The sequence below is a fragment of the Mauremys reevesii genome, linkage group 1, assembly GCF_016161935.1.
Source record: "Mauremys reevesii isolate NIE-2019 linkage group 1, ASM1616193v1, whole genome shotgun sequence".
NCBI classification, from domain to species: domain Eukaryota; kingdom Metazoa; phylum Chordata; order Testudines; family Geoemydidae; genus Mauremys; species Mauremys reevesii.
In genome coordinates this window covers 193,858,886-193,873,607 of record NC_052623.1, presented here as the reverse complement: position 1 = coordinate 193,873,607, position 14,722 = coordinate 193,858,886, and the positions used below count along the sequence as shown (strand labels likewise).

At 41.5% G+C, this 14,722-nt stretch overlaps 1 protein-coding gene across 5 annotated transcripts in view; it reads right to left on the bottom strand.

Moving 5' to 3' along the window:
* PROS1 (protein S) overlaps positions 1-14,722 on the bottom strand; it is a 95,202-nt gene that overhangs the window by 10,839 nt on the left and 69,641 nt on the right. For all 5 annotated transcript variants that reach the window (XM_039525026.1, XM_039525012.1, XM_039525017.1 and 2 more), the window contains 5 exons: positions 12,794-12,912; positions 10,297-10,486; positions 5,739-5,906; positions 1,196-1,364; positions 121-269 (listed from right to left, as the gene is read on the bottom strand). In XM_039525026.1, the coding sequence (XP_039380960.1) occupies positions 121-269; positions 1,196-1,364; positions 5,739-5,906; positions 10,297-10,486; positions 12,794-12,912 (795 nt within the window). The remainder of the gene's footprint in view (positions 1-120; positions 270-1,195; positions 1,365-5,738; positions 5,907-10,296; positions 10,487-12,793; positions 12,913-14,722) is intronic.

The following is a 14,722-nucleotide window of genomic DNA, read 5'->3' as shown; positions in this document are numbered from 1 at the left end:
TAAGATTAGTCCCATTTTACAGATGGAGAATGAAGACCGAGAGTTTAAGTCAAAAGAGCTATGCTGATTTACACCAGATGAGGATCAGACCCAGAGTTACTGTGATAACAATAAGATCACCTGTGAGTTAGGGGAGTTGGCGTCTACTATGGACAAAGCAAGAGGCACTGTTTTGCCAGAGACCAAGGCAAACATCACACCAGTGCCTGTGGATGGGCGAATAGTCAATGTTATGTTAATTAGCCATTCTTTGTCATTGGTAAAATTATCTGTTTAAAAAAAAAAGAATGAAATTAATGAACCCGAAAAACACCTTTTACAAGCATCCAAATACTATTCAGTTATTTACAAGCATTTTCCCCCTACAATTTATATTCCCACTATGAAAAATCAAGCTAAATCTGTAGTGAAAAGGTGAGCTTTACATTTCTAGTTTTCCCCAAAATTTCTAATATTAAACATATAGAAAGAGACATTTTAAGCTTGGGTTTTTTTCTTGCCTTTTCAGTTTGCTGGTCTTCCTTTTTTATTTATTACCTCTCTCACTGCCACATTCATAAGAGGGCTGTTTATAAGGTTAAGCCAGAAAAAGCCTGACAGGTTGCTCATAAAATTTTGCTACTGAGCAGAAGGTTGATAGCTTAAACACGTGTTTAACATCACACACAGGAATAGTTCCATTGCCCCAATGGGAATTCTCACGAGTAAAAGTTATACAGGTGCTAAAGTGTTTGCAAGTTCAGCAGCTAAAAGGGATGCCCATATTTAACAACTGCTTTTTTTTCTTAATTTCACACTAATAATGCACCATGTTACTTAGTATCACAATCAGCACCCACACTGTATCGTGCTCAAATATAATTCCACATGACTATTTCATTTGGGGCTCAAACCACTCTCAGTGATGTCAATAGCAAAACTTCCATTGATAACATGGGAGCTGAATCAGACCCTTGAGAGATGGAAAGGACCCATTTCATCAAGTCCACGCTGATAGAGGCCTTTGCAGAAATTAAACTGATAACGTGTGAGGCCAGAACCTACACTCATTACTCAAGCAAAACTCCCTCTGAAATTAGTGGGAACCTTGCCCAAGTCAAGGGTGCATGAGGGAAGCCCATACTCTTTTGCCATTCATTAGTTCAATCATCAGTCTAGCATAAAGAAATGTTGGAGAAGGCAGAAAAATACTTACTATAGTTTATATGAAATTGTGCCGTGCCAGTGCCAGGGTAATAGGACCCTTTCCCCACAGTTACTAAACAGTGTTTGCTTTGTTTTTCTTGAATAACTTCTTTTATGCCTGAGCTTCCCTGATTCATCAGGTTCCAGGCACGAATGCACCCATCTAGTCGAGGGTTAAGCTGCAGAAGAGTTACAGTCAGATTTTTGTGTTGCATACAGATTTACTCTAGAAACATTGTTAATCAACAGAGAATGAGTTACTTGATATGACAATTTATTTCTGGTGAACAGTAATGCAGAGTTATATTAATGCCATAGCTTACAGCACTGATCTTCAGAGCTGTCTTCGAATCAAATTGTTGTTTGCAGCGTTGTAGCCATGTTGGTCCCAGGATATTAGAGAGAACAAGGTGGATGAGGTAATATCTTTTATTGGACTGACTTCTGTTGGCATGAGAAACAAGCTTTTTAGCTTACAAAGAGCTCTTCTTCAGGTCTGAGAAAAGTACTCAGGCCTGGTCTACACTGCAGAGAGAGGTCAACATAAGCTGCCTCACATTAACCTAACTCTGTAACCATCTACACTGAGGCTATATCTACACTAGAGACCTTACAGTGGCACAGCTGTGCCAATGCAGCTTTTTTTTCACCCTTCAACAACATATATTTTGCCAACATAAGCGGTAGTATAGACATTGCCTAAAATGTAGCTCCCACCAATGTAACTTATCCACTACACTGACTTAATAACTCCACCTCAGTGAGTGGCGTAGAACTTAGGTCGATGTAATTAGGCTGTTGTTTAGATCGACTGTTGCTGCCTTTCAGAAACCACCCCACACTGACAATTAAATCAGTGCAAGAACTCCTGGTGAGGACACGCACCATTAAAATAAGGAGAGTAATGTGGCCATGCAAAAGTGATGTAATTCATGCGGTGGCTTAATTTTGTAGTGCAGACTTGTCTTCAGAGTCTCACAGATAAATAAAAGGTGGAACAGACTGTTTGGCATAAGTAGTTAACACATTCTAAGAGACCATTCAAGGTCAAGAGGTCCGTTAACGGACGGTTAGTGCATGAGTTATAGATTGTTGTAATACACCATCAACCCAGAGTCTTTATTAAAACCATGATTTATAGCAGGGCTGGGCAAATGACGGACTGTGGGCCGTTTTCAGCTGGCCCCTGAGCTGCACCAAGTGGCTCAGCCCCGCTACGCCCAGGGGGCTGGGTTGGGGCCGTACCACGCGGCTCAGCCCGCTCCGAGGGGGCGCTGGGTTGGGGGCCATGCCCCTGGGCCTCTCCCCATGCCCCAACCTCCGTCCCAGCCCTGATCTCCTGCCACTCTCTAAACCCCTGGATCCCAGCCCAGAGCACCCTCCTGCACCCGAAACCTCTCATCCCCAGCCCCACCCCAGAGCCCGCACCCTCAGCCAGAACCCGAATCCCTTCCTGCACCCCTGCCCCAGACTTGATCCTCCTCCTACCCTCCGAACCCCTGAGTCCCAGCCCAGAACACCCTCCTAAGCCCAAAACTCCTCAGCCCCACCCCAGAACCCATACCCCCTCCCACATCCCAACCCCAATTTTGTGAGCATTCATGGCCTCCCATACAATTTCTATTCCCTAATGTGGCCCTCGGGCCAAAAAGTTTGCCCACCCCTGATTTATAGTGCCTAGCAAAGTTATGAATTTAAGTTCCCAGGCTCATCTTTTTTAAAGTGTTTTGCTTCTTTCCTTTGAGGATGAGGACTGAGAGGTCAGATATGGAGTGATCGTTTTGTGAGACGTGTTTGCCCTTGGGTAATATGGTATTTTTGTCTTTTATCACTGGGGGGCATTTAGTGCACTGGATGATGTACACCACATTGTGACAGGCATGGGTAGGACCAGCGCTGTCCCTAGTGGGGTGCGAGGCCCAGGGCGGAAGGGACAGATTTGTCTCTTCTGGGGCCGACTGCGCCAGTCAATCGCACCAGCCCATGGGGGCCCCAACAAAGTGTGGAGCCCGGAGCGGTCGCCCTGATTCGCCCTACCCAAGGGATGGCTCTGGGTAGGACCCGTGGCTCTTGAATGATATGTTGTGGGCAGGGAAGGGCGATCATTGTAGCAGTAGAGAGATGTCTGCAGGTTTTCCATCTATTGTGGCAGGGGTCTGGTGCTGCTTTAAGTTGAGGAGTCCTTGTCTGTGGGGAAACTTGCTTCAGATATGAAGTTGGGGGGTCGTTTGAAGGCCAGAAGTGGGGGTTCAGGGAAGATTTCTTTCAAAATGTGGTCCCCATTGAGTATGGATTGTAATTGTTTAATGATACTCCATATGGCTTCCATTGTGGAGGAGTAAGTGACAACTAGGGGTGAGCGATCAGAGGTTTTTTATTTCTGCAGTGAAGCAGGTTCTCTCAGGGATGTTTGGGTGGCACGTTCTATTATGTGATCTACTTCTCCAAATGCTCCAACAACTATGTGTGTGAAACTAGACAATCACTATGCTCTCAAATGACCTCACACAGAAAAAAAAAAAAAAAGATAAAAAGATAAAAACACTGTGTTACCAGGGGCGGCTCCAGGCCCCAGCACGCCAAGCGCCTGCTTGGGGTGGCAAGCGGCGGGGGGTGCTCTGCTGGTCACCGTGAGGGCAGCAGGCAGGTTGCCTTCGGCGGTATGCCTGCAGAGGGTCCGCTGGTCCTGCGGCTTCGGCGGACCTCCTGCAGGCTGCTGCCGAATCCGCAGGACTGGGGACCTCCCTCAGGCAAGCCGCCGAAGGCAGCCTGCCTGCCGTGCTTGGGGCAGCAAAATACCTACAGACGCCCCTGTTTATTACCCAATGGTAAACACTTTTTTCACATAATAGTCACTCTATTTCTGACCTCTCAGTCCTCGTCCTCCTGCACAGTACCTTGAAAAGAGGAGCCTGGGAGCTTAAATTCGTCACTTTACTAGACTCTAAAAATCATGGTCTTAATTAAGACACTGGATTTATGGCTTATTACAAAAATCTGTAACCCACTAACTCCCCTCCACACTTTATTATCCCATCACTGAAATGGTGTTAAGGGACCAATTCACCTTGAATAGTCTTTTAGAATATATGTTAACAACTTATGCTAAACAATCTGTTCCACTTCGTATTTAGCTGTGACAGTCTGAGTACCTACCTTTTCCAGACCTAAAGAAGAGCTGTGTATCGCTCAAAAGCTTGTATCTCTCACCAATAGAAGTTGGTCCAATAAAAGATATTACCTCACTGGTATTTTGTCACCCGCACTCACTTTGTGTCTCTTTGAAATCAAAGGCATATACAGTAGCGCAGCTTTCAGTCAGCACTGCTGAGCCAGTAAGCTTTTCCCATTTGGTACCACTGGCAAGCAAAGAATAGACAGCATCAAAATTTAAGTTCAAACATACTGTAGCCAAACTTTCCTCTTCTGCTTGGCTGTGTCTACTGTGCTATAGCTAGGGGGCCATGGCTATTAGTATTGTTTGTTGGCTGAGAGTTTGACTCATCAGCCCAAACAACATTTCTAGAATTATTTCACATTGGGTAAGAGAATAGTCACTGAGAAGCAGTCAAACATTTTTACCTTTTTGCCTCCCTGTCACGCTACAAGCAAAAACAGATTATTTAAAAAATGAAATATTACAAGCAATTTTTTTTGTTAGTGGACTGGTGGCTTGTTTTCAAATGTAAATTATTTTCTAGTCTACATGCAAAGTGTTGGATAGAAATTCTTTTACACATATGAAGAACAGATACTGTATGGGCAATGGTAATGGAGGCTTCCCTCCTCTAGCATGGAAAAAAAAAGTTCAGTCTTCATAATCCATTCACTTGTTGCCTCTCTGCTGAGATTGCCAGTTACTGTGATAATTACTGGGTCTGCACGAGAGGTGACTGCACGGACCTACAGCTGCTGAGAAGGGTGAGTCAAGTGACTCATGCCTAGGGTGACCAGATGTCCCTATTTTATAGGGACAGTCCTGATATTTGGGGCTTTTTCTTATATAGGTGCCTATTACCCCCCACCCCCACCCCCTGTCCCCATTTTTCACACTTGCTGTCTGGTCACCCTATTCATGCCCCCTGTGCAGGGTGGGTAGGGCAGTATAGAAATGAAGGCCCCTTGCTCTTCCTTCAACCCCATGCCACACACACACACACACACACGAGACCAAGGCACAATCGGGCACTAAGAAAGGGCACATTTGTACAATATGCTCCCAAGATAACCAACAGTGGCCATATAGCTTGGGAGTTTTAAAATGAGATTAGGAAATGTACTCTTAGGCACAATCCTGCATAGGACCCTGGAAAATTGATTAGATTACCTGAGACTGCTTTAATTGCTGTGATTCTATAATTAAAACCTGAAAATGGGCAGACCGCAAAGCTTCATGCATACTCATTTTCAAACGAAAATATCACCAATGGCATTTTCATTTTCTACCTACATACCTCCCTGTATTTTGTCTCCCTAGGTGACACATGGGTAACCACCATATAAGGAGAAGCAAACAAGAAAGCAGCCTTAATCAGGAGGTATTTTTAAGTTACCGGTTTAATGAGGGTGTCGCCGACTTTGCGAGGTAATCCTGAAATGTACACCTTAGTTTCCAGGAAGCCATTTGATGGTTTGAACAGACTTCTAGGGCTGTTGATATTCATCACTGCTTCTTTTGCTATTTTTACACTTATACTGTGTTCTAATTCTTCCACTGAGACCTAGGATTAAAAATAATATACTATATACATATAGCACTATATATGTTGAACATACTGATTACAGAGGGAGGAGTAGTGAGCCTTGTGTTAAGGTTACCTAACATGTCCCAGTATTTAAAAAACAAAAGCCCACCACCCAGAAACCTGCCTTTCTCTTTTTAAATATATATATTTTTTCCTAATAGTTTGCAGCAGGATTTTGAAATTGGGCAGAGGGATAATACTTTAAAGGCAAAGGTATCTCTCGCTTTGTATAGGAAAACCTATACTTGGCTGAATGATAAGTTTTTGGAAAAACATAATTTTTCAGTTTGTGTTGCTTGCTTCTAAAATTGCTCAACATTCCATCCACATTGAGCATGTTCCTCTGGATCTCATTCAGCCTGCCACAAAGAACTGAACCTCCTGAGGGAACACAGACAAAATTAAAAAAAAAAAAATTCATCTGCTGCTGTTGATGTTACCCACCAAAATCCTTTTGGTCTAAGGGAAGGTGCACTGTACTGGAGACCAGGAAACAATATGGTGGAACTAAATCTAATCCATTTAGGGTACATCTACACAGCAGCTGACAGGATGCTTCCCAGCACGGGTAGACATACACCTCTACCTCAATATAATGCGACTTGATATAACACGAATTCAGATATAATGCAGTAAAGCAGCGTTCCGGGGAGGGTGGGAGGGTAGCTGAGCACTCCAGTGGATCAAAAGCAAGTTCAATATAACATGGCAAGAATTTTTGGCTCCCGAGGACAGCGTTATATCAGGGTAGGGGTGTATGTTCAGCTCTATTCAAGCTAGCATACTAAAAATAGTAGTCTGGCTGTAGCAGACTACTAGCTGCTAGCTGCCCAAGTACAATCCTGCCCAACTTGGTGCTTTAAAAGGGCCAATTTTACAAAGGTGAAAACAATCATGAGCCAAATAAGCTGGGAGGAAGAACTTAATCAGAAAATGTGAATGGCTAATTGGGTCTTGTTTAACAAGACTTTACTAGATGCCCAAAAAGCCATAATCAAGGGAGAAGGCCACGTTGGTTAAAAAAATAACCTGGCTTAGAAGGACCTGAAGGCAACTATAAAAAACTTTAAAAATAATATGTAACAAATGGAAGAAACGGGAAGTTGATAGTACTGAATATAAATCAAAAGTTAGGAATTGTAGAAAATTGATAGGGAAAGCAAAGTGACATAAGGAGAAATCTATGGCTAGCAGAGTTCAGGACACTAAGGAGGCATTTAAGTATAACAGGATAAAGAATCCTGACAATGGTATTGGATCATTACTAGATGTAAATGGTAGAATTACCCATAACAATGCAGAAAGGGTGGAAGTATTCAATAAATCTCTGTTCGGTATTTGGAATAAACATAATGTAGTCTCATCATATGATGATGATAATACTTTTTTCCATTCCACTAGTATGGAACACCAGCTGCTCAAGTTAGACATTTTTAAAATCAGGTCAGCATAGCTTGCACTCAAGAGTTTTAAAGGAATTGGCCGAAGAGGTTGGTGGACCATTAATGTTGATTTTCAATAAGGCTGAAAACACCAGGGAAGGTCCAGAAGACTAGAAGAAAGCTAATGGTTGTGCCAATTTTTAAAGAGTAAATGTGATGACTCAGGTTTTTATAGGCCTGTCAACCTGACATTGTTCCTGGGCAAGATAATGCAGTGGCTAATATGGATCTCAATAAAGAACTAAAGGAGGGTAATATAATAATGCAAATCAACATAAGTTATTGAAAATAGATCTTGTCAAAGTAACTTGATATCTCTTTTTTTGATTAGATTACAAGTTTGGTAGATAAAGGTAATAGTAATACTTACACCTATAAGATGTTTGATGTTGTATCACACAACATTTTCATTTTAAAAAAACTAGAACAATATAAAATTAACATGGACATATTAAATGGATTAAAAACAGTCTAACTGATAGTCTAACTGATAGTCTCAAAATGCAACTCTAAATGGGGAATCATCACTGAACAGGTGTGTTTCTAGTGGGGTCCTGAAGGGATCTGTTCTTGGCCCTACACTATTTAACATCAAATGACCTGGAAGAAAACATAAAAATGTCATTGATAAAGTTTGCAAATGAGAAAAAAATTGGGGGAGTGGTAAATAATGAAGAAGACAGGTCACCAACACAGGGAAATCTGGATTGCCTGGTACACTGGGTGCAAGCAAACAATGTGCATTTTATTGTGGCCAAATACAGCTGCTTGCCTCTCGGAACAAAGACTGTAGGCCATATTTACAGGATGCAGGACTCTCTATCTGAAAATGATTTGGGAATGTGGTGGATAATAGGCTGAACATGAACTTTTACTGCAACCAACAGGGCTAATGTGATCCTCACATGCATAAACAGGGGAATCTCAAGCAGAAATACAGAGGCTATTTTACGTCTGTATTTGGTACTGGTGCAACCAGTGCTAGACTATTGTGTCCAGTTTGGTTGTCCACAATTGAGGAAGGATGTTGAAAAGTTGGAGATGGTTCAGAGAAGAGCCAGGAGAATGATTAAAGGATTAGAAAACATGCCTTATAGCGATAGACCCAAAGAGCTCAATCTATTTAGCTTAACAAAGAGAAGGTTAAGAGGTGACCTGATTACAGTTTGTAAGCACCTATGTGGGGAACAAATATTTAACAACGGGCTCTTCAATCTAACAGAGAAAAAGCTAGAGAAATTCAGACTGGAAATAAGGCATACATTTTCTACAGTGAAAGTAAGTATTAGAACAATTTACCGAGGATTGTGGAGGATTCTCCAGTACTGACAAGTTTTTAAATCAAGATTGGAAGTTTTTCAAAATATCTGCTACAGAAATTATTGCAGTGAAGTTCAACAACTTGTGTTATGCAGCAGCTCAGATTAGATGATCACAATGGTCCCTTTCTGGCCCTGGAATCTATGAATTCCCTGGGTATGTTCTCAGGGAGCTACCCCGACCTGTGGCGCTGCAGCCTTGTTGAATTTTTAGTGAGCTAGCTCAACTAGAGCTAGTGTGTCTCTACCCAAACTGGGAAGCACTCTCCCCACTGTTGTGTAGACACACCCCTAGCCACACTCTTTGTTAGAATCAGCCAAATCTATATACCTAGTGATGCGGTCGCTAAACTGGGCTATTCTTGGATCTGTAACCCGCCGTCTCCATGTGTTGTGCCTCTTCCTCTATGGTTACAGAGGATAACTGTAAAAGCAGCAAAGAATCCTGTGGCACCTTATAGACTAACAGACGTTTTGCAGCATGAGCTTTCGTGGGTGAATGCCCACTTTGTCGGCACGAAAGCTCATGCTGCAAAACGTCTGTTAGTCTATAAGGTGCCACAGGATTCTTTGCTGCTTTTACAGAACCAGACTAACACGGCTACCTCTCTGATAGAGGATAACTGCATGTTCTTGTGGCTAGCATAGTTTAGCACTTGAGTGGTAGAGACAGTGCTGAAAGTAGTCTGTTCAAAAGTGCTGCTGATGCATCAGGGGGCATTGCACATAAAATTATTTGGGTTTGATTTTTTTCTATCTACAAAAACAACCTTAAAAGAAGGCTGCAAAGTCAAGCATGCAAAAATGAGGAAATGCCAGTATTAAGGTTTCAGAGTAGCAGCTGTGTTAGTCTGTATCCGCAAAAAGAACAGGAGTAGTTGTGGCACCTTAGAGACTAACAAATTTATTTCAGCATGAGCTTTCGTGAGCTACAGCTATGCATCCGAAGAAGTGAGCTGTAGCTCACGAAAGCTCATGCTGAAATAAATTTGTTAGTCTCTAAGGTGCCACAACTACTCCTGTTCTTTTTGTCAGAATTAAGGTTGCCCATTTAAGCTTAATTCTGGGATTTCCTAAATTCTAAGTAGCTGACTTTGCAATCTCATTAGTGTTCTTTTTCTGTACATAGTAGGTATATTGAACAGACCCTGTTTCCATTAAAGTTCATGTTAAGATTCCTACTGACTTGAGTTAGAGTAGCTCTGGGCACACCATGCTCAGCAATTGGGGATTTAAAAAAAAGATTTTCTTTAGTTAGCCTTGATTTGATTGATCAAGCTGCATTGGCCAGCATAAGATAACAAGTGTGTTTGGAATAACAACCCCATGGACCTCTTGCGTCAGAATAAACATGTTTACACACACAATCATGCACTAGGTATTACTGCATAGACCCCAAGCACCACGCAGAAAGTGGCTCTTTGTATCACAAAGAAATTCAGACGTTTGCTAATGCTACCACTGTACCTTTAACAGCCTTTAAATTTGGGATCTTTATGGAATCATTTTGGAACTTTTTTTATTTTTTAAAGTCGCTATAACAATTTTTCCCAACTTCACTTGAGAGTGCCAACAATTCACAGGGTATTAGGAAAAAAAACTTACTATATGCCACAGACCATCATTAATGGCTTTGCCACCACTGGTGACTTTTGTTCCAAGTTCATTCTTGAATTGAATTTCTATCTTCCCATCACGAAGAGCAAGCAAGAACCATGCTGTGTTGTCAGAGGATTCAGCATATAGAATAACACCCTCTGTATCATATGTCCGGAAATCAAATTCTGCTGAAAATCTGAGTCATGGGAGAGGGACCATAATCATGAGAAGAGGATACATGAGACAGTGAAGAGCTCAGTGCAATACATTAATAATTTAGCTATGCAGGCAAATATTAATCTCCAAATGACAACTCTGTATCCAAGCTGGTCCAATGGATGCCTATGATTAATCATAGGCAGAATCCAGTAGCTATAGACTTCCTCTTATTTTACAGGTGTGTTGTAAGAAAAAGTAAATTGTTTGGGAGGTGTTCCAGCACTATGGTAAGGAGTGCCATAAAAAAAAATCTATCACAAGTATCTTCTACAAATGTGCTTCATCATTACTGACTTCGAAAGTTCCACTCTTTACCCTTATTCTGTTTAGGGAATAAGAGCTGTATATTGGTGGCATTTGGATGATCGTGCATAAATTGTAGCTCTTTTTGTTCTGTGTTTGTGCAGTGTTTAGTACAATGGGATCCTGGTTCATAACTAGGGCTCCTAGGTACTCCGGTAATATAAACAATAAATAGTGGTGGTATTATTAATTATTATTATTGTAGAACCTATAGACCCTGTTGTGCTCTGGGGGCTGTACAAACATGAGAGAAGCTCTCTGTCCCAAAGAGCTTTCAGGCTAAATATACAAGACAGAGGAACGACTTGAGGGGAAAATGGAGGCACAGAGAAGTGAAGTGACTTGTGAAAGGCACACGGCAGGTGGGTGGCAGAACTAGGAACAGAACGCAGGTGCCCTGATTCCAAATTCAGCTCTCCAGTCACTAAACCACATTGACTTTTGAACATGGTTCTATCAAAACTCCTTATTTTGAGCTTGTAAGTAACTATTTAAGATGTTAGCTGCTAAGGACACTGTCAAACTTTTCAAAAATCTTCCAGGAGAGCATTAATTCCAGGTCGCCTTTGATTCATGGCACAATGGCATGTCTTAATATTTATGCTCTAAATCTAAATCTGAGGCACTAAAAGTCACAAATGCAACAACTTCTGCTGTTGGCGCCTCTGAAATTGTTCAGACAGTGATTCAAAGGCAACCCTGCATTTTCAGGTGCCACAATGAGCACACTGAAGTGCAATATAGAGGTTACTAACATTAGCAATAGCTCTAGGACAATGACATCTGAAGGGGAAATACTATAAATTGATATTGGAGTAAAACAAGACACTATGCTCCATCAATGGCCTGGAATATTGTAGGAGAAAGCACAGGAGACCATTAGCTTCCTCAGTACTTGATGAACAGCATGCTACAGCTGGTAACTCCTGCATAGGAGCAGCAGAACCATCACTTGAGGCTCACCATTTTGATATACAACTGCACACTGTGAGATGCATATTCATTTCTATAACATCATCTGATTTTAAAGACTGAAAAAGGAATGACAACACTTTGGGGGGGGGGAAACCTATATGAAATTTGCCTACTGTGAAATACCATAGAAACTGTTTGGATCAAAATGTCCCTGCAAACCTACCACCAGTGGGGATTCTTCAGAGCAGGTTTTGAGTCAGTTTGTAAGACTGGCCCCTGGGGAACTGCAATATCCTTCTACATCTCTGCCATCATCTTCCATGTCTTTCTCTTCCCTTCAGAGGGGCAGCAAGCTTCTGTCATTGTGAGACACCATCTTCCTTGCTCTGATAAGAAATCTCATTCATTCCAAAAACTGCTGGGTCCTCCATCCATTTCATATTCCTTCCTCTCCCCTTTGATCCATTTTCTACCTTTTCACACTCAGTCTCAGGATTGTTTTGATTCTCTTTCTCCTAAGGTTTATTTTTGCTTCCCTTTCAGTCCTTATATCTCTGTCTTCAACTGCAGCAACTGGCTGTCACTGTAGGAGCAATCTGGCTCTGTACCCACTGATGAGTTCAGGCCCGGATGCTGGTGCACGTTCCCACAGACCACAGCAATGGGCTGCCTGCTCCACTGTGTAGCTGCATCAGTCAGCTGCTACTGCCCCCTGTCCAATGGAAAGGGTTGCTTAAGATCCAGCTGAGCAGATGAGTTACTGGAAGGAACTATACTAAAGGTGTGGCTCAAGGATAAAATATGACCACTAAGCAGTGCTGTAAAGTGGCTCTAAGCACCTCACTTCTGTCCGTCCACTTTCAAATAACTCCAGCCTCCACTATTACATGCTGTTATATTTAGGAACCTAAGTTCATTTGTCCTCCCCGCCACAAGGTGTCTTATCCAGTGAGGAGATGCTGTGAATTTTTCATGCAATCTACAGTCCCTTTGCCACCCTCTGAGAATTAATGGAAACAAATCCCCAGAACGTCCATGCATAGTGTTATCAATGGCAAATGCTCACCTGGTGACTTCTGGCAATCTAAACCTTAAGTACATCACAGGGGTCGCTATAAATTGTTCTGCCAGGTAAAGCAATTCATAATTCTTTTCAAGATTCAGAGGGACACAAACTGGAACAGCCTGTAAATAATGAAGGGAAAAATCACCATGTCATAACTTTTGTGTCGTCATATTTCAGAGATTAACCTCAGTTCTTTGTGGCTTTTAGCTTGTTCCATTTTCCTGAAACACTTGATACCAAGTATACTTGAATAATCTGAATACCTCAGTACAAATAAAATTTTAGTTTTCTACATTATCCATACGTCAAAAATATTGGTGGCTATAAATGTCGTAACACAGTTTCATAGATTCCAACTTTCATCTGAGTTGTTAATTACACTGTAAGTGTTTAATATTCAAATCAAGGCACACAGCCATTTCCTTTCAACCTGCATCCCTACCACCCTACATTAGGATTCTCAAGTCTCTTAATTTAAGCAGTTTGGTTCTGTTGATAGTTGGATGGGTGAAATTTAAAACATCTAGCGTGATACACAGAGTGGTCTCGATTTGAATAAGCACCACACTTTCCTTTGAGGCAGAATTGAACTAATATCCAGCATAGTGGCAGGAGAAGTACAATGTCTCTTGATGTGGTATCTTCTCTGAACACATGAAAAAAGTTTTTAGGTCCTGGCCACTAGTCACAACTAGTGATCCCAGGTAAGACTGTGAGGTTAATCCCGGTGTCCGGGCCAAAATCAAATTTGGGTAATTACATTCTGCCTATTTAAACTTTTCAGCTTTCCTAGCCTACATTGTTCCATAGTGTTGTTGTGTATGAAGTCTGAATACTTTCTGTATTGCAGTGATAGACAGAGTGATCCTTGTATATAGGGATAATATCAGTTTAAATTATGGTGACCAGATGTCCCAATATTCAGGGCTTTGTCTTATATTACCTCCCACCCTGTCCCAATTTTTCACACTTGCTATCTGGTCACTCTAGTTCAAATAGGTCAGACATTGTATGACTAGATTGCTATTTCAGCTACTACCCAATGTGCACTGCTGTTTTTATGTCTCTTGTCATGCCACAATGATGTCAGATGTAAAAAGACAGTTGGAACTTATTTTTGACTGAATCTCCTATATTTAATCTCACATCAGATAATTTGTTCTACACAGATGCAGCAGAACCAAAGCAATTGGGTGTGAAACACTACTGTGTTTTGTTATACACATTGCACTTGGATAGTCTAACTCAGTGGCTCTCAACCTTTCCAGACTACTGTACCCCTTTCAGGAGTCTGAGGTGTCTTGCGTACTTCAAGTTTCACCTCACTTAAGAACTACTTGCTTACAAAATCAGACATCAAAATACAAAAAAGTGTCACAGCAACCATTACTGAAAAATGGCTTACTTTCTCATTTGCACCATATAATTATAAAATCAATTGGAATAGAAAGATTGTACTTACATTTCAGTGTATAATACATATGGCAGTATAAACAAATCATTGGCTTTATGAAATTGTAGTTTGTACTGACTTAGGTAGTGCTTTTTATGTAGCTAGTTGTCAAACTAGGCAAATATTTAGATGAGTTGCTGTACCCCCTGGAAGACCTCTGCATACCCCCAGGGGTACGTGTAACCCTGGTTGAGAACCACTTGTCTAACTCACAGCTAATGCTACGCTTCCCAAAATTCTTTGGGCTTGGTTCTCATTTAACACAATTTTCATGGTACAGCAATTCCACTGACTGTAGTTGAACAACTCATGAATTACAATATTATGTGTAAGAATTGGACCTGAATTTTTTATACACGGGGTGGAACACTTGATCTGCAAAGAGGATACATCCCTTTGGGATTTGCCATGATACTGCAGATAATACAGATTTTATTCCAATTAAAAGATCTGCAACTGGTTTCCACATACTGAGT